The following is a 19,768-nucleotide window of genomic DNA, read 5'->3' as shown; positions in this document are numbered from 1 at the left end:
TAGAAATTAACATTTTTAATTGTTAATAGAGTGGTAGGTTTTCTTCTAAGCACTTCACATTAAAATAAATCCCTTTTGGGGTGATAAATCCCTTGGGTGGCTCAGTTGAGTGTCTGACTTCGCTCAGATCATGATCTCACAGTTTGTGGGTTCCAGCCCTGTGTTGGGCTCTGTGCTGACAGCTTGGAGCCCCGAGCCTGCTTTGGATTCAGTGTCTCCCCCTCTCTCTGCTCCTCCCCGACTCATGTTCTCTCTTGCTTTCACTCTCAAAAATAAATAAACATAAAAAAATTAAAATAAATCCCTTTTAATCTTCACAGCAATCCTATAAAGTAGGCACTGTGATTATCTTCATTCTACACAGAATCAAATGGTTTGCTTAAGATCAAAGGATTGATAGAGCCAGGATTGGATTCTGTCAGTCTTACTCCAAAACTTGTGTTCCTTAGTATTGTGTCATATATGTATATATTTTGTAAGAAATATAGAGACTGTACTATAAGTGTGCCCTATGTATTTACACACTTTAATAAGAATCAGGAATTATAGCTGAATACAATTAAAATTGAGATGGGCTTTGAGTTATATAAACAGGGTGGAAAGAATGCATTTTCCTACCAGTGAAAGAAAATATTCTCACTCCAGCAGGAAAGAAGTTTTCCGATTTTTTACTTACCTGTTCATTGACTCTTTTACAGAAGATGGCAAGCAGGAAGACAGCCGCAATTGGAGGCCCAAGGTAGCTAGAAATTGATTCTATATAATGGAATAGTTGTCCATTTTGAGATACCTGCACTAATGGGACCCACAAAATGCTGATGGCAATTAATAGAATGATAAATAGCCTGGAGAGAAAGCAAAATGATTTAAATATTAAACAAAAGCATTATTGGCACTTCCACTGTGCTTTACAGTTCTTGATTCTTGTGGCCATTCATTGATTTTCCAAATAAAATCACACTCCTTGACCTCACATGAAGCCATGGAATGCTTCATGACCACAGGTTAGTAAAATGCCAATAAAGCAATTGCTTCTCTGTAAATAGCTTCAACTGTGAGGTTAAATATCCATTCATAAAACAGTTCAAATGTCAGCAACTGGTTAATAATTTTCTAGTGCAATTTATGTAATGTATCAGTTAGGAAAAAAACACCACACTGTTTCTATGGTAAGTAATCATTTGTATGATAAAGAAAGCAGATCCCCATTTTGATCTTTTTTTTCCTAGATTGAGAGAAACTAAGTCAGTTTTCACAGGTTGGAATTAAAATATCCTTTCTCCTAGCATGCTGAGTGAATTGGCCAGAAATGCTAATTTGTGCATTTTACTACCTGAGTACTTTGGCAGGTAGAAGGAGTTAGTAAAAAACTTTTTACAGGTCCTGTGGTCCAGGGAGAATAAGCTCAATATTCTGTACTTATTGTGTGAAGAAACACACATAATTTACTGGACTGTCTGCAAAAGGTCATTACTTCTCTGTGCTTATCTGAAACAGAGAGGTGGGGACTGGGAGAAATGGGGGACAGGCATTTGGGCAGGAGACTGAGGCACAAGTGTCTTATTGAAAGTTCACAAAACTTTTGCAACCTTGTAATAATTAAATGTGATAAACCATGGAAAGTCTGAGCATGATGCGTAGAGTATAATAAGGATTCAATAAATAATACCCACTGTCCTTGTCATGTACCTCTCTTGCTCGCTTATCTTCAGTTGTTTTCCATCATATGTGGAATAAAATCCAAAATCTTGTTATGGTTTAAATGGCCCTACATAATTTCACCTCTAGCTATCTTTCAGATCATGTTTCTTATCACTCTTCCACTTGCTTGTATGTGCCAACCTCACTCCTGCTGTCCTCACACCACACATATGACTGTTGTAAGAATTCAGCACTTACTGTTCCATCCCCACGGAGCCATGGGGCTCATTCCCACACTTCCCTGATGGTTGTGCATAAAGGCCACCTTCTCAGGGAAGACTCCCTGAACACCTGTCTTAAGTAACCCCCATATTTAATCTCACTTTAATTTTCTCCCTGCCACTTTTGCCATCAGATATAGAACATATTTATTAATTGTCTGTCTTGCCAACAAAGGTGTAAATCCCACAAAGCAGGAAATTATTTTTTACATATATGTCCTTTTCCATATTTGTATTCTGGGATATAGAAGGCTTTTAATAAGAGAGAGAGAGAGAGAGAAACTCATTAATTCAAAATAGAGACTTAAAGGGTATTCATACCCAAGATCATATGCCTATTGGTAGACTTCTGCATCCTGGGCTTCTGAATTCAGGGTCCAATACTTTCTCTACTACAGAAACACAGATGCTTTACTGCTCTTCCTCTCCTGTAATGTCCAGAGTGAAGATCTGGACCAAGTGAGCCCTTGGAATTTTCCTTGCAAATGCTTAATTTACTAAGTGATTGTTACTGTCTTCAGCAAAGCAGTATCTTTTACATAGGTAGTCAGATTCTCTTGATACTCCATTTCTTTTTTTAAAAAATTTTTAGCATTTATTTAGTTTTGAGAGACAGAGAAAGACAGAGCATGAGTAGGGGAGGGGCAGGAAGAGAGGGAGACACAGAATCCAAAGCAGGCTCCAGGCTCTGAGCTATCAGTACTGAGCCTAACATGGGGCTTGAACTCAGGAACAATGAGATCATGACCTGAGCTGAAATCAGATACTTAACTGACTGAGCCACCCAGGTGCCCCCTCTTGATACTCCATTTCTTAATGAGTGCAGTTGATAAACTACTGTGTAGTAGTGTGTGGATGACTTAATCTGTGACTTCCTTCATGTGATATACATGGAAACTTCTAGAGACTGCTTTAACCCCATGAAACTTTATACCCCATGAAAACCACTGGAGTTTCATGAAGATATGGTTGGAAGAGAGTGTGAGGGGAGGAAGAAATAAGAGACAATCAGAGGCATTTGAAACCCTTAAAAGCAACTATTTTGTTTAAAAGTATGACCCTGGGGTGCCTGGGTGGCTCAGTCAGTTGAGCATCTAACTTTGGTTCAGGTCTGATCTCACTGTTCCTGAGTTCAAGCTCCGTGTTAAGCTCAGTGCTGACAGCTCAGAACCTGGAGCCCGCTTTGGATTCTATGTTTCCCTCTCTCTCTGACCCTCCCCCACTTGCACTCTGTGTCTCTCTTTCTCAAAAATAAATAAACCTTAAAAAAAAAGTATGGCCTCAAGTTTCCTATCTGGAAAGAAATGAAGTTGGATTAAATATCCTCTTAATATCCCTTTCCCACTCTAGAATTCTATTATTTGTTTCACTGAACCCAAGAAGAAGGTTCTAGTTCACTTGTATTTCTGTGCTTTCCAGAGAAATTTTAGACAGAAGCCAGGATTTTCTCACCGTCCTGTTATAAGAAGCTCTTTCTCTGATGCCTGTTTCCTAATCTTGGTGTACAGGTCCATGGTAAAGAGGGTGCTAGCACTGTTGAAGATGGAGGTCATGGAGCTCATGAGAGAGGCCAACATGACTGACAGCATCAGACCTCGCAGTCCTGGGGCCAGATGAGAGTGCAAACATTAGTTAGGAATTGGACTCTATGATTTATGAGGGCCTTGCTAAACCAGAGTCATTCAAAAGTGTCACCTGGAACATTTACCAACTGATGTGCCTGTCAACGCATATCATCATGTAGCATTTCCTGCAAATTTCCTGGTGATTTGAGAATGATCCAGTACAGAATTTTAGTTTTAAATGTAAACTTAGAGATCATTTGCTGGAACCTAAATTTGGGAGAGAGGAACAGTGTTGTACCATCTTTCTTTGGGGAGAACCTCTTGGCTTCCTGAAGACTTAGAGAACTAGAGAGGGAAAAGCCTAGTAAGCAGTTCTGTTAAAGAAGTTTTTGTTGGGAAAAGCAAAGAGTTTTGGGATATTATGGTAACTTCATCCTCCACTTCCCTCTGCTTATTAATAATGCCCCTAAACTCCTAAGACAAAGTGTGGAATGGGATGGATGGGTGATGTCACTTGTGGGTCATGTTCCCTTCTTCCTGACAATGCTCATGTGTGTCAGGGAGGAGAAAGATTGAAGAAGTATTAGCTGACCTTTGAAGGTATAAGATCACCTGGTTGTTCCTGAGCCCCATACTCTGCTCTGTTATTGACCACACAGATCACCTTCTAGCATCCTAATAATTTACTTTTGCCACATGTGTCATTTATTTTATATCTCATGAAACTAGAATGTGAGTTCCAAGGTATAGGGGATTTTGTGCTTATTTCACTGATGTTTTCTTTTCTTTTTTAATTTTTTAAATGTTTATTTATTTTTGAGAGAGAAAGAGCATGAGTGGGGAAGGGGTAGAGAGAGAGAGAGAGAGAGGGAGGCACAGAATCTAAACCGGCTCCAGGCTCTGAGCCATCAGCAGAGAGCCCAACATGGGGCTTGAACTCGGAAATGGCGAGATCATGACCTGAGCTGAAGTCGGTCACCTAACCGACTGAGCCACTCAGGTGCCCCTCACTGATGTTTTCTAAGCACCAGGGCAGGCTCTGGCACATAGTAGGCACTCAATAAATAGCTGTAAATTAAATATATTGAGGCATATTATTTGGGTATAACTGGTCTAGAGAAAGCAGGCTAAATCATTAACATCTAGTTTTCTGAGTTTGTAAGTTTGTGTTTATGCAACTATTTTATTGACAAATCCATCACTTAAATGCTCTTGATTGTCTTGGAAGACAATCTTGAATCCAAAGGAGTAAGGATTCTTCTAATAGGAATTATATCTGATTCATCTCTGTATTCCCCAGGCTCAGCACCGGACTGGTAGCCTATGGAAAGTGCTCAAGAAATGTCTGATGAAGCCAATTGAATTAATGGAAGTTAGGATTATTAAGGATTACGCCATAATCTTTCCTCATGGACCATTTATACACTAGGTCTCTGAGGCAGTCCCAGAAAAAAATGAACATATTTTTTCCAGCTTTATTGAGGTATGACTGACAAATAACAATTGTATATAGTTAAGATGTATAATGTGATGTTTTTATACATGTATACATTGTGAAATGATTACCATAATCAAGCTAGTTAACATAACCGTCACCTCACATAGTTACAGTTTTCTTGTTTTGTGGTGAGAATACTTGAGATCTATTCTCTTAGCAAACTTTAAACACACATTCTTATTAACTATAATCTCCCTACTGTACATTAGTTCTCCAGAACTTATTCATCTTGTAACTGAAAGTTTGTACCCTTTGAAATCTTCCCATTTCCCCTACCCCCAGCCCCTGGAAACCACCATTGTACTCTCTGCTTGTATGAGTTCCACTTGTTTAGATTCCACATATAAGCGACATTGTGTGCTTTTTTGTCTTTCTGTATCTGGTTTATCTCACTTAGCATAATGTCTTCCAGGTTCATCTATATTGTTGTTGCACTTGGCAGATTTTCATTTTTTTTAAGGCTGACATTAATAATGATATTCCATTATCTATATCTATACTTATTATCTATCTATCTATCTATCTATCTATCTATCTATCTATCTAACTCTCATCACATTTTCTCCATTCATTTGAGTGTGGACCTTTTCTTACCATCAGGCATCAGTTCCAGCACCATCACTGGGTAGGCATAGTTAGTACAACCGACTTCAATGCCACAATGTTTCACACATTCAGAAGGTACAACACAGGCCACCTTCTCTGAGGGGGGAATTCAGATAAGTGGGTTCAGTGAGTGGGGCCCAAACAGGTAAGATCTACAACCATTTGACATAGAGACAAGTTGTAAGATGATAAGTAAGAGGAGAGACATTTGCTTGGAAATTGGAGATTCAACCTTGAACTCCATACCATAGAGCTGGTCCCTCTTTACCCAGAATATGACTTCCTAAGTGTCTCATACCTGTACCTCCCCTTGCACTGACCTAAGGGGCAGGGCTCCTCTTTGGGATGTGGCCCAGCTATTGCATTAGAGCAATTAGGGGGAGCTGATTCCATCCTCCAGAAAAGCTGCAAGAACATAAATTCTCCCAGAGGCACAGAACTCCAGATGAAACAATCACAACAGCCACAACAACAGAATGGAAATTAGTTTTGTGTCTAGTCATTTAGTTCAGTGTTTTCTACCTACAGCTAAGAAGTGTCATTTGTGATCATTATTGGGGTGATTGCTCATGTGGGATGAGGCCTCCCTTTACTGTGGTAGTTGTACAATACCTTGTTGATTCTTTTTTTACTTAAACAATATTATGACAACAGATAGCAAAAAATGATTTAAAAAATCCCATAGAATACTGACACCTTAACACATTAGCTTATTTTAGTTTTTTTTATTCCTTTCTAATCTTTTCCCAGACAGAAATGTCTTTTTGCACAACTATGGCAATTGTTGAGATAATATTTTGTAGTCTGCTTTTTACCTTTAAACATAATAACTTCAGCATTTGACCAAAATTTGAGAAAGTCTTTAGTCCTTACGTGTAATTTTCCATAAAGGGGGTATTTAATGATTTCTTTGGCCATTCCTTATTAGTTGGATATATATGTGTCAAATATGCCAAATTTTCCTGCTTCTGACATTCTGCAAAATCTGTTCTCTTCACCTGGATTTGTGTTTTAACTTCCATACATAGTGGGTTTTCTAGCTTATCAAGGTTTTAATACATATTAAAACCAGTATTTAGAATTCAAGCATACAAGACAGAGGATTTATGAATCAATGGCTTGCCTGTGTATAGGATGCGGCTGATCATTCCTGGCATTACCATGAGGAACATGGGCAGCAGCTTCAGGTACCCACACATGATGCAGGCAGCTTTCACATGAGACATGTTCTTGCCTGATAGGCAGCGCTGCACAATAACCTGCCAGAAGAACATGACATAGTCATGAAGCAACTAGAGGATGATCCAAAGAAGGGGAGTGCCTCTTTTCAAGGATTAATGTTACAACAAGATATGGGATCATGAGTAGTGGAAAATAATCAGCTTCAGAGTAAAATCAGAACTCTAATCCCTGCTCCTCTTACATGAGTATTTGACTTTGTGAGACTCAGCTCTCTCATCTTTAAGAGGGTTATCTCTTGTAGGATATTCTGAATATTTGGTATAATGTTTGTAAGACTCTTGGTACATAGAAGTCAATACCCATCACTACTATCAAAATGTTTGCAGCTCCTAGGCTGCATTGCAACAATGACCAGGTACTTGTCCAGGTACAAAGCTGTCACTACTGATCTTTGCCACAAGTTGTGTGTTTAAGTTGTGCATTTAATGTTGTAGGCACCAAATAAGCCACATACTCATCAGTATCTCTCTACTGTTAGGGATCAACTGTCCATTTGGAAAATCAAGCCCATTGCCATAGAAACAACAGAGTCAGGCAGCCATCAGAAGAGAACCTTGAGACATTCATCTCTAGATATGAATCAGTTATGAATAAAATATTGTGGTCCTGGGAAATTAAATGCATGTAATCTCATAATTTCCACTTAAGTTGTGTAATCTCTTGACTAAGAATTTTCTAGAAAAACAGGATTTCTACCCATAATGCCATTGCTTCTTGACATTTTTCTTCTCAAGGAATGTCAGAAAATGGTGATGACTTTTTCTGCTTACTTTTCTTTGTAGAGACAAATCTATTGGGGATAGCAACAATGTCACTCAGTGCTGGGGGAGCAGGTACTATCCTTAGACAGAAGGCTTGAAGCAGAAAGTTGGAGGGACAATACAAATTATATGTAAAATAGGGGATTCCTGTCAGAAAATAAGCAGGGTCCGGGTATCAGATCTAAGGGTGAATATGAGGCCACCTAAATATAGGAGATAAGTCATGTGGTCAGTGGCAAAATATAAACAATAAAGATTTTTGCACAAATCAGTGAAAGAGTACATTCTTTGGGAGACATGTTGATAAAATCAGTTTATTATATAGAGAAAAAGAAAAATTATCTCACACTGATACAAGTGACCATTGATCCAAGATAGTCCATTTTGGACCATTGATCCCAAAATGTGAAATTTTAAGTTTGACTTGACAGAGACTATCTGGGGTGAAGAAAACTTCAAAACAGAAAACAAAACAAACTTACATGCTATAAAAAGGAACATACAGAAAACCAAAAATAAGATCTTGGGGGTCATAAATACAAAGGCAGAAAAACTGAAGGATAATATTGAGGTAATTTCCTAGAAAATAGAGCAAAAAGACCAAGATATGGTAGATGTGGAGGAAAGATAAGAACACTAGAAAACAAGTTGAGGAAGACCAACACCCAAAGTGGAAGTTCTCCAAAGGAAAACAAAATGCAAGAAATCAAAGAATTCCACCAATTCATTAAAGACATCCATTACTATATTAAACTTGTTCACAGTAGTCCATCACCGTGAACAAAAAAAGACCTACACACAATAGCACATTGTATGAAATTTCAGAACACTGAGGACAAAGGCAAGATAAACTTCCAGAGAGAAAAGACACGTTACATCCAAAGGATCAAGAATAACTTCAGGCTTTTCAACAGCAATGGTGGAAGTCAAAAGATGGTAATTTATGGCTGGAAAATTATTTAAGGCCTAGAAATGTGTACATGGCCAGAGGATCAATTTGGGAAAAGTTGGAGTGAAGACATCTTCAAACATGAAGACAAATTCACAATAGATATATCTCCTGTGTTTCTCAGGAACTTACTGGAGAATTCAATTGCCCTGAAAGAAGTAAACCAAGAAAGAAGATGATGTGGGATACTTGAAATATGATATATAATCCAAGGATGAGCCAAAGAGAACCCCAAATATGGTAGTAAAGGGGGTCCTGGATTAGGATGGGCACTAGGCACAGAGAACAACCCAGCAGTTTGTGAGAGGCCAAAGGTTTTAAGAGAAAATGAGAAAAAGAGTTGGTAGGATATTTGATGTGTTTGCAAGCACACATCAAGGAGATTTAGGCAATCTGCAGAAAGCTTGGTGTTTAATGAGTAATAATTACCAAGAAAATTTAAAACACAAAAAAATAAGACTTATTTATTCTAGAGAAAAGAAAAAGCTAAAGAAAAATCAATCAGAGAATATCATGTGGCTTAGCTGTGGATTATATTTATGTAGCCACAAAAATGGTAGCACTGAATGCCGATCTCACCAAAATTGTGAATTAGTTTTACTGGAAGATGGAGGATTGAAGATAAAAAATTGAAAGAGCTAGGGGCGCCTGGGTGGCTCAGTCAGTTAAGTGTCCGACTTCAGCTCAGATCATGACCTCACAGTTTGTGAATTTGAGCCCTGCGTTGGGCTCTGTGCTGACAGCTCGTAGCCTGCAGCCTGCTTTGGATTTTGTGTCTCCCTCTCTCTCTGCCCTTTCCCTGCTTACACTCTGTCTGTGTCTCTCTCTCAAAAATAAATAATAAGAACATTAAAAAAAGAAAAAAAAAAGAAAAGAAAGAGCTAAACCCTCATCTTTCATTATTGGAAGCCAGTGTAAAAATCCTAAAACTGGAAAACCAAAAGGGATCAATAGAAACATTTATTTAAATCACCTGGGGAACAAATTTACAAGCAAATTCTGATTCAGTGGGTCTGGGTAGCATCTGAGAACAGTTATTTCTAATGAGCTTCAAGGTGACATTCACTCCAATGGTACACAGGCCATGCATTGAGTACAAGGATTTAGAGAAGAAACATACATACCAAAATACCTAACTGAAGGAGTCAATAATGTTTGCTTTTGAGAGTCAAGAAATGAGTAGAGAGCAGGACACCAGACAACTATTTATCATAACAAGACTTGTAGAAGTGTTTGACTCTTTAAATGATGTGTGTTTGTGCATGTGTATATGTATATATGTGTACAAAATAGAAACTAGATGCTTTTCTATGAGGAGAAAAAGAACAACATAAACATATTTACACACCACACACATACTTCACCTGATCTGTGCACCAGTACCACACAGCAACAATGGTCATTCCAAATATCATTCCTGGCCATGGAATATCTCCAGTGACAGCATCTCGGAAGATGTGAAAGGAGTCAGCCTGAGGAGTGTAGCACTTGGGATTGATTGTCAGGTTGTCCCCCTCAACTATGGATGGGATGGCATTCATGTACTTCTCTGTAAAACTCTCATAGCCTCCCACTTTAGCAAATGCTGCAAAGGTATTGGATAAAATGAAATGTTATACACAAATCTAAGACATCTGTTGTTCATAATTATTCCTTTGTGGTGGAAGTGTCCAATCATCTCCAATCAGCCTGGTCAAATCCGTAGTGTTCTCAGAGGACTCATGTCTTTCTAATACCACTGGCATTGGTAATGCTATCATGCTTTCACAATGTACAGGAAGCAAATCACCCTTTAACTTTTCTTCTTATTGAAAATTTTCTCTTCTCTTGAAAATTTTTAGTGTCTATGCTTATGGTAAAAATAAAAATTGTTATCCAACAGACTGATATTGATATCTCACAACCACCTAGAACAGAGATAAAACGTGAAGATGAGGTAACAGAGTGAGCCTAACAATTAGCCATCAGAAAGCCCCTACTCCTCTGAATGGACCAGAAGTAATGGTCTCTGTTCCTGATACAAAGTCTGGCTGTTTTGACTTTATGCACAGTCTGTTTTTTGGTGCAATACTGACTGTATTCTTTCTATGTTACAACAAAAAATGGGAAGATAAGGAGCAGAAATTAGAGGCAGCAGTTTATGTATGGTGAGGTGAAATGGTGAGGCTCAGCCTGCGGGGGGAGGGGTGCTGGAAAGGCAAGACAGGTGTAGAAAAGAACCATAATGAGAATGTATGGGTGGCTCAGTCAGTTAAGTGTCTGACTCTTGATTTCGGCTAAGGTCATGATCTCTTGGTTTGTGGGATTGAGCCCCACATCAGGCTCTGCACTGGCAGTGTGGAGCCTGCTTGGGATTCTCTCTCTGCACTTTCTCTTTCAAAATAAATAAATAAATAAATAAATAAACTTAAAAAAAGAACAATAATGGATAGAAACCTTAGAAAGAAGAAGGATGAGCCCAGGCTTCTCAGCCCACTTAGTATAGTTTCAAATAGTGCAAAATTCATCTGAGTATCATATATCTGTAGAGTTGAGGTTGATATTATTTTACTTTTTCATTACTTATTTCATTTAGCATCAAAAATGTTTGCATGTGCCAAACATTGTGATGGGATTATATACAAAATGAATGTACAAGGCAGGATCTCAATACAAAGGAGGATACCGACAATACAAGGAAATTGTTCTGTTAAGGGAAATATTGTTTGTGACAACAATACATGAAGAATGCTAGAAGATGAGAGATTCCATCCTAAGGATGGGAGAAGGCTTAGAGAGGTTGATGCCAGAGGTCCATCACCAAAGCCAGACACCAAAGAACCATAAATAAGAATATCAAAGAAGTCCTGGTTAACTAAATAGAAAGTTTGTAAAGAATTGGTCCTAGCAATGGCCTCTGGAGCAGCACTTTCAGTAATGATAGAACTTTCGGTAATGATAGAATTCTATATATTCTATATCTGTGCTGTCAAATATGAAAACTACTAGCTATATATTAAGCACTTGAAATATGGCTAGGCAAATCAGAAACTGAATTTTACATTTTGATTATTTTTATTGTTTTTGAATTTAAATAGCCATATGTGACCAATCGCATTCATTTTGTGTCAAAATCATCAACTCTTTTTGTGCATTTGTTGTCTTTGCAGTTCTGTCAGTTTTTGCTTCATATTATCTTCAAGCCCTGTGGTTAGGGTTCATGAATATTCACAACTGTATTCAGTGCAGCTTGAGTGGATGGAATTTGGTGGCTGCAGGACAGAGGAGAGATGAAAAGACACTTATTTTCATCTTATATCCTTTTTACTGTATGCATGGATTTCCTGTCCAAAGTTAAATAAGTAGCATAATAAAAGAAAACAAAAATAGGCAAGCTATAAGCTAAATTCATCAGTAGTGCTTGCTGCATGACTTAAGAGAAATATACAAACTGTGTTTGTACATTCTAACAATAGAGGGAGTAACATACTTTAATAATTTCCATCTGAAACAGTCACAGTGAAGTTAATAGTCAGTTGTCTTAAACTGTTCTTACTATTTAATACTTATTTTTATGAAGATTCTACATAATGGTTTATGTGCATTGAATCCAGTGCACCGATAGTTCTGTAAAATTATCAACCCAGTGACACTGATTTTGTCTATTTCAAACACAAACATATTAAGATTAAAACTGAGGAATAATTTTTTAAAGAAAGTAAAGTTCTCCCCCCCTCATTTTCTCATGCTGAGATAGTACAGCAAGAAGTTAGGCAGATGCTTCAATGATGTATTATACGTATGTTGAAAAGTGTGACCATGTAGAACAGGGAGGCAGTAGTAAAGAGCAGATGGACTGAACAGACACAAATCTCATGATTTCCAGCCCCAGGGCACTGCTCCCACTGTCATCACTTACCATGAGAATAAAGGAACCTAGCAGCATGATGATGGTCTGGAGGGTGTCTGTGTAAATAACTGAGGCCAAGCCCCCTGTGTAGAGAAAGAAAAGAATCAGGATATTTTTTCCCTGTACTCTCATCTCTTTGCCTTCACTTTTAGGTTTTCCTCAAACCAAACCCTAGAAACTCAGCAAAGAATATATGAAAAGTTCTTGACTGGGCCACAAGCTCCTCTTGGCATCATTATCTCCTTAGTATTTATGTGTCACATTAACCCTCTTGTCTCCCTTATCTTGCCTCGACTCAAAGTTTCTATGAATTATACTGGAATTTCACCCTTATGTGAGTTTTTGAATACCAAATAGCAGAAAAGGCAAAACTTTTGGAACCAGAGTATATTATGCTAAGTGAAATAAGTTAGTCAAAAACAAATACCATATGATTTTGCTCATAATTAAAAAGCAAAACAGATGAACATAGTGGAGGGAAGGAAAAATAAAATAATATATAAACAGAGAGGGAGGCAAACGGTAAGAGACTCTTAAATATAGAGAACAAACTGAGGTTGCTGGAGGTGAGTTGGGTGGGGGGATGGGCTAAACTGGCGATTGGCATTAAGGAGGGCACTTGCTGGGATGAGCACTGGGTGTTATATGTTATAAGTGATGAATCACTAAATTCTATTCCTAAAACCATTATTACAATATATACTAACTAACTTGAATTGAAAAAAAAATTTAAAAGAAAGAAAAGGCAATACTTCATTATCATGAAAGTTTTTCCCTTAACTATCTCTCAATTCACTCCATTTAGCACAGTATACTAGTTCTCAAGAAATAGGGCAAAGCAATTTTTGCTCTAGTATTGGCACATATCATTGTTTCATAAGTTGAATGCCAGATATAGCTGTTGACTTGTGTTTTGCTCGAGTGTTATGCAAACAGCAACTTCTTTTTCAACTCTAGACTTGCTAGACTCTCAGCCAAGCTATTTCCTTCTTTTTTTTTTTCAAGAATCAGTATTAATTTAATTTTATTTTATTTTATTTTTTTTTAATTTTATGGTTTTTATTTTTTTTGATTTATATATGAAATTTATTGTCAAATTGGTTTCCATACAACACCCAGTGCTCATCCCAAAAGGTGCCCTCCTCAATACCCATCACCCACCCTCTCCTCCCTCCCACCCCCCATCAACCCTGTTTGCTCTCAGTTCTCAACAGTCTCTTATGCTTTGGCTCTCTCCCACTCTAACCTCTTTTTTTTTTTTTTTCCTTCCCCTCCCCCCATGGGTTCCTGTTAAGTTTCTCAGGATCCCACAAACATATGGCCAACTAATCTTTGACAAAGCAGGAAAGAACATCCAATGGAAAAAAGACAGTCTCTTTAACAAATGGTGCTGGGAGAATTGGACAGCAACATGCAGAAGGTTGAAACTAGACCACTTTCTCACACCATTCACAAAAATAAACTCAAAATGGATAAAGGACCTGAATGTGAGACAGGAAACCATCAAAACCTTAGAGGAGAAAGCAGGAAAAGACATCTCTGACCTCAGCCGTAGCAATCTCTTACTCGACACATCCCCAAAGGCAAGGGAAGCTATTTCCTTCTAAGAGTATCATGGGAAAACAAGGCTGATCGTAAATAGAAGACTTATGTCTTCATCTTTCATTTATTTTGAAACATATGCTATATGTATGAAAATTGCTCTAGAACTATCTTGATTGTTCCAGCTGTTATTTTTCTTTATTTTTTCCAACTAAACTTGTATAGTTTCATTTTCATAAGTTAGTAAGTGTTGGATGCTAGGCCCATGAGAGCCTGCTTGGACCATTGCCACATACTTTATCCCAACAACCAACTCACTGCTCCAGTTCTTCTCTCCTGATTCTGCCTTTCAGAGCCCAGGCATCCTGTACTTATTTGGGCACTGCCTTGGATTTGTCAATCCCATGTCTGAGCTGCTGTTTCATTTTGACTTTCCATGTGTATGCTATGCTGGATTCCAAATGGCAATCTGGGCCCTAAACAAAAAGCTGAGACAAATCACCATTTCCCCACTCTACCTACCACATCATTATCTTCAGTCAAGGTGCTTACACCTAATAGTGAGGATTTTTTTTTGGAATGGAAATGTTCTGGATATGCAGAGTCAAATGCTTCCTTCTCAGTTTAGTAATTAACTTTTAAAAATTTTAATTCCAATATAGTTAACATATGGTGTTATATTAGTTTCAGTTGTACAATATAGGATTCAATAATTCCGTACATCACGCATTGCTCATCACAATGAATGCACTCCTTAAGCCCCACCACCTATTTCACCCATTCCCAACACACCTCCCTTCTGATAACTATCACTTTGTTCTCTATAGTTAAGAGGCTGTTTCTTAGTTTTTCTCTCTCTCTCTTTTCTTTTCCTTTGCTCATTTGTTTTGTTTCTTAAATTCCACATATGAGTGAAATAATATGGTATTTGTCTTTTCTGACTAATTTATTTCACTTAGCATTGTACTCCTTAGCTCCATCCGTGTTGCTGCAAATGGCAAGGTTTCATTCTTTTTTTATGGCTGAATAATATTCCATGGTGTGTGTGTGTGTGTGTGTGTGTGTGTGTGTGTGTGTGTGTATCAACATAATCTTTATCCATTTATCTATCAAAGGACACTTGGGCTGCTTCCATAATTTGGCTATTGTAAATAACGCTGTTATAAACATATGGGTGCATGTATCCCTCCAAATTAGTTTTTGTTTTTTGTTTTTTGTCTTTTTTTGAGTAAATACCCAGTGTGATTACTGGATCATAGGGTAGTTCTATTTTTAACTTTTTGAGTAAACCCCAAACTGCTTTCCAGTGGTTGCACCAGTTTGCATTACCACAAACAGTGCACAAGGGTTCCTTTTTCTTCACATTCTTGCCAAAACTTGCTTCTTGTGTTGTTGATTTTAGCCATTCTGACAGGTGTGAGGTAAATCTCATTGTAATTTTGATTTGAATTTTCCTGATAGTGAGTGATAGTGAACATCTTTTCATGTGTCTGTTGGCCATCTGTACGTCTTCTTTGGAGAAATGTCTGTTCATGTCTTCTGCCCATTTTTTAACTGGATTATTTTTTATTTTTTTATTTTTTTGGTGTTGAGTTGGATAAATTCTTTATATATGTTGGATACTAACCCTTTATAGAATATATCATTTACAGATATTTTTTCCCAGTTGGTAGGTTCCCTTTTAGTTTTATTGGTTGTCTCCTTTGCTGTGCAGAAGGTTTTTATTTTGATGAAGTCCCAATAGTTTATTTTTGTTTTTATTTCCACTGCCTCAGGAGACATCTAGAAAGCAGTTGCTATGGCCAATGTCAGAGAAATTACTGCCCGTGCTCTCTTTAAGTATTTTTATTGTTTCCAGTCTCACATTTAAGTCTTTCATCCATTTTGATTTGTGTGTGTGTGTGTGTGTGTGTGTGTGTGTGTGTGTGATGTAAGTGGTCCAGTTTCATTCTTCTATATGTTCACCATCCAGTTTTCCCAACACCATTGGCTGAAGAGACTGTCTTTTTCTCATTGGATATTCTTTCCTGCTTTGTGAAAGATTAAGTGATCATATAATTGTGGGTTTATTTCTGGGTTTTCTATTCTGTTCTATTGATCTATGTATTATTGGTGTGCCAGTACCATACTGTCTTGATGACTACAGCCTTGTGATATAACTTGAAATCCAGAATTGTGATTTCTCCAGCTTTGATTTTTCTTTTTCAAAATTCTTTTGGCTATTTGAGGTCTTTTCAGGTTCCATACAAATTTTAGGATTGTTTGTTCCTGCTCTGTGAAAAATGCTTTTAGTATTTTGATAGAGATTATATTAAATATGTAGATTGCTTTGGGTAGTATAGACATTTTAACAATATTCATTCTTCTGATCCATGAATATGGAATGTCTTTCCATTTCTTTGTGTTGTCTTTCTTTCCTTTCATCAGTGTTTTATAGTTTGCAGAATACAGGTCTTTCACCTCTTTGGCTAGGCTTATTCCTACATATTATATTATTTTTGGCGCAATTGTAAATGGGATTCATTTCTTTTTTAATTTTTAACATTTACTTATTTTTGAGAGACAGAACATGAATGGGGGAGGGGCAGAGAGAGAGACACACACACAGAATCCAAAGCAGGCTCCAGGCTTTGAGCTGTCAGCACAGAGGCCGACGTTGGGCTCGTACCCAAGAATCGCAAGATCATGACCTGAGCCATAGTCAGATGCTTAACAGATTGAGCCACTCAGTGCCCGTGGGACTCATTTCTTAATTTCTCTTTCTACTGCTTCATTTTTGGTGTATAGAAATACAGATTTTCATACATTTATTTTGTATCCTGTGATTTTACTGAATTCATTTATAAGTTCTAGAAGATTTTTAGTGGAGTCTTTAGGGTTTTTTATGTGCAGTATCATGTCATTCTGTAAATAGTAAAAGTTTTACTTCTTCTTTATTGATTTGGATGCCTTTTATATCTTTTCAATGTCTGAAGGCTGTGGTTAGGACTTCCAGTACTATGTTGAATAAAAGTGGTGAGAGTGGACATCCTTGTCTTGTTCCTGACCTTGGGGGGAAAGCTCTCAGTTTTTCCCCATTGAGTGTAATGTTTGCTGTGGGTTTTTCACAAATGGCATTTATTATGTTATAGTATGTTCCCTCTAAACCTATTTTGTTGACGGTTTTTCACCAAGAATGGATGTTGTACTTTGTAAAATGCTTTTTCTGCATCCATCTACTAAAATGATCACATGGTTTTTATCCTTTCTTTTATTGATGTGATGTTGATTGATTTGCGAATATTGAACCATATTTGCAACCCAGGAATAAATCCCACTTAATCATTGTGAATGATTTTTAAAATATATTTTGTTGGATTCGGTTTACTTGTATTTTGTTGAGGATTTTTGCATTTATGGTTGTTAGAGATATTGGCCTAAAGTTCTGTTTATTTATTATTTATTTACTTATTATTATTATTTTTGGTAATGTCTTTATCTGGTTTTGATGTCAGGATGATACTGGTCTGATAGGATAAACTTGGAAATTTTCCTTCTTCTTTTATTTTTTTGAAATAGTTTGGGAAGAGAATATCCAATGGAAAAAAGACAGTCTCTTTAACAAATGGTGCTGGGAGAACTGGACAGCAACATGCAGAAGGTTGAAACTAGACCACTTTCTCACACCATTCACAAAAATAAACTCAAAATGGATAAAGGACCTGAATGTGAGACAGGAAACCATCAAAACCCTAGAGGAGAAAGCAGGAAAAGACCTCTCTGACCTCAGCCGTAGCAATCTCTTACTCGACACATCCCCAAAGGCAAGGGAATTAAAAGCAAAAATGAACGACTAGGACCTTATGAAGATAAAAAGCTTCTGCACAGCAAAGGAAACAACCAACAAAACTAAAAGGCAACCAACGGAATGGGAAAAGATATTTGCAAATGACAAAGGGCTAGTATCCAAAATCTATAAAGAGCTCACCAAACTCCACACCCAAAAAACAAATAACCCAGTGAAGAAATGGGCAGAAAACATGAATAGACACTTCTCTAAAGAAGACATCCGGATGGCCAACAGGCACATGAAAAGATGTTCAGCGTCGCTCCTTATCAGGGAAATACAAATCAAAACCACACTCAGGTATCACCTCACGCCAGTCAGAGTGGCCAAATGAACAAATCAGGAGACTATAGATGCTGGAGAGGATGTGGCAAAATGGGAACCCTCTTGCACTGTTGGTGGGAATGCAAATTGGTGCAGCCTCTCTGGAAAACAGTATGGAGGTTCCTCAAAAAAGTAAAAATAGACCTACCCTGTGACCCAGCAATAGCACTGCTAGGAATTTACCCAAGGGATAGAGAAATACTGATGCATAGGGGCACTTGTACTCCAATGTTTATAGCAGCACTCTCAACAATAGCCAAATTATGGAAAGAGCCTAAATGTCTATCAACTGATGAATGGATAAAGAAATTGTGGTTTATATACACAATGGAGTACTACGTGGCAATGAGAAAGAATGAAATATGGCCCTTTTTAGCAACATGGATGGAACTGGAGAGTGTGATGCTAAGTGAAATAAGCCATACAGAGAAAGACAGATACCATATGGTTTCACTCTTATGTGGATCCTGAGAAACTCAACAGAAACCCATGGGGGAGGGGAAGGAAAAAAAAAGAGGTTAGAGTGGAAGAGAGCCAAAGCATAAAAGACTCTTAAAAACTGAGAACAAACTGAGGGTTGATGGGGGGTGGGAGGGAGGGGAGGGTGGGTGATGGGTATTGAGGAGGGCACCTTTTGGGATGAGCACTGGGTGTTGTATGGAAACCAATTTGACAATAAACTTCATATATTGAAAAAAAAGAAATAGTTTGGGAAGAATAGTTATTAACTGTTTTTTAAATGTTTGGTAGATTTTGCCTGTGAAGCCATCTCGTCCTGGACTTTTGTTTGTTGGGAGTTTTTTGATTACTGATTCAATTTTATAACTGGTAATTGGTCTGGTCACATTTTCTATTTCTTTCAGCTTCAGTTTTTGTTGTTTATATGTTTCTAGGAATTTATCCGTTTCTTCTAAGTCGTCTAATAAGTAGGCATACAGTTTTTCATAATGTTCTCTTACAATTGTTTGTATTTCTGTGTTGTTGGTTGTTATTTTTCCTCTTTTGTTTGTGTTTTTGTTTATTTGAATTCTCTCTCTCTCTCTCTGAAGAGTCTGGCTAGAGGTTGATATATTTTGTTAATCTTTTCAGAGAACCAGATCCTCGTTTCTTTGAGGTGTTCTATTTTTTAAATCATTTATTTTTCCTGTAATCTTTATTATCTCCTTCCTTCTGCTGGTTTTGGGTTTTGTTTGTTGTTCCTTTTCTAGGTCATTTAAATGTAAGGTTAGGTTGTTTGAGATTTTTCTTGCTTTGATGTACGCTTATATTTCTATTTACTTCCATCTTGGGGCTGCTTTTCCTGCATCCCAAAGGTTTTGGACTGTCATTCATTTCCACTTGTTTACATGTATTTTTTTTTAATTAATGTTTTATTTATATTTGAGAGACAGAGAGACAGAGAGCAAGTGGGGAAGGGGCAGAGAGAGAGGGAGACACAGAATCTGAAGCAGGCTCCAGTCTCTGAGCTGTCAATGCAGAGCCCAACAAGTGGCTTGAACCCACGAATTGTGAGATCATAACCTGAGCTGAAGTTGGATGCTTAACTGACTGAGCCACCCAGCCCCTCCTGTATCTCTGTATCTTCCTTCTTTTCTTTCTTTCTTTCTTTCTTTCTTTCTTTCTTTCTTTCTTTCTTTCTTTCTT

General features: G+C 37.6%; 2 protein-coding genes across 2 annotated transcripts in view; one reads left to right on the top strand and one right to left on the bottom strand.

Annotated features, from left to right (window-relative positions):
• SLC5A1 (solute carrier family 5 member 1) overlaps positions 1 to 2,374 on the top strand; it is a 101,464-nt gene extending 99,090 nt beyond the window's left edge. The window contains exon 17 of the transcript XR_005787012.1: positions 2,364 to 2,374. The gene's annotated coding sequence lies outside the window, so the exon portion shown is untranslated. The remainder of the gene's footprint in view (positions 1 to 2,363) is intronic.
• Positions 1 to 19,768, bottom strand: part of LOC121022584 (solute carrier family 5 member 4) — a 39,396-nt gene that overhangs the window by 7,396 nt on the left and 12,232 nt on the right. Inside the window, exons 7-12 of the mRNA XM_040463810.1 lie at positions 12,420 to 12,515; positions 9,908 to 10,128; positions 6,715 to 6,850; positions 5,580 to 5,687; positions 3,375 to 3,525; positions 677 to 845 (exon numbers count right to left, since the gene is read on the bottom strand). Coding sequence (XP_040319744.1) covers positions 677 to 845; positions 3,375 to 3,525; positions 5,580 to 5,687; positions 6,715 to 6,850; positions 9,908 to 10,128; positions 12,420 to 12,515 — 881 coding nt within the window. The remainder of the gene's footprint in view (positions 1 to 676; positions 846 to 3,374; positions 3,526 to 5,579; positions 5,688 to 6,714; positions 6,851 to 9,907; positions 10,129 to 12,419; positions 12,516 to 19,768) is intronic.

The sequence above is a fragment of the Herpailurus yagouaroundi genome, unplaced genomic scaffold (assembly GCF_014898765.1).
Source record: "Herpailurus yagouaroundi ecotype Mexico unplaced genomic scaffold, PumYag 428, whole genome shotgun sequence".
NCBI classification, from domain to species: domain Eukaryota; kingdom Metazoa; phylum Chordata; class Mammalia; order Carnivora; family Felidae; genus Herpailurus; species Herpailurus yagouaroundi.
The sequence above is the reverse complement of the archived record's forward strand: the minus strand, read 5'-3'. Positions and strand labels throughout refer to the sequence as shown.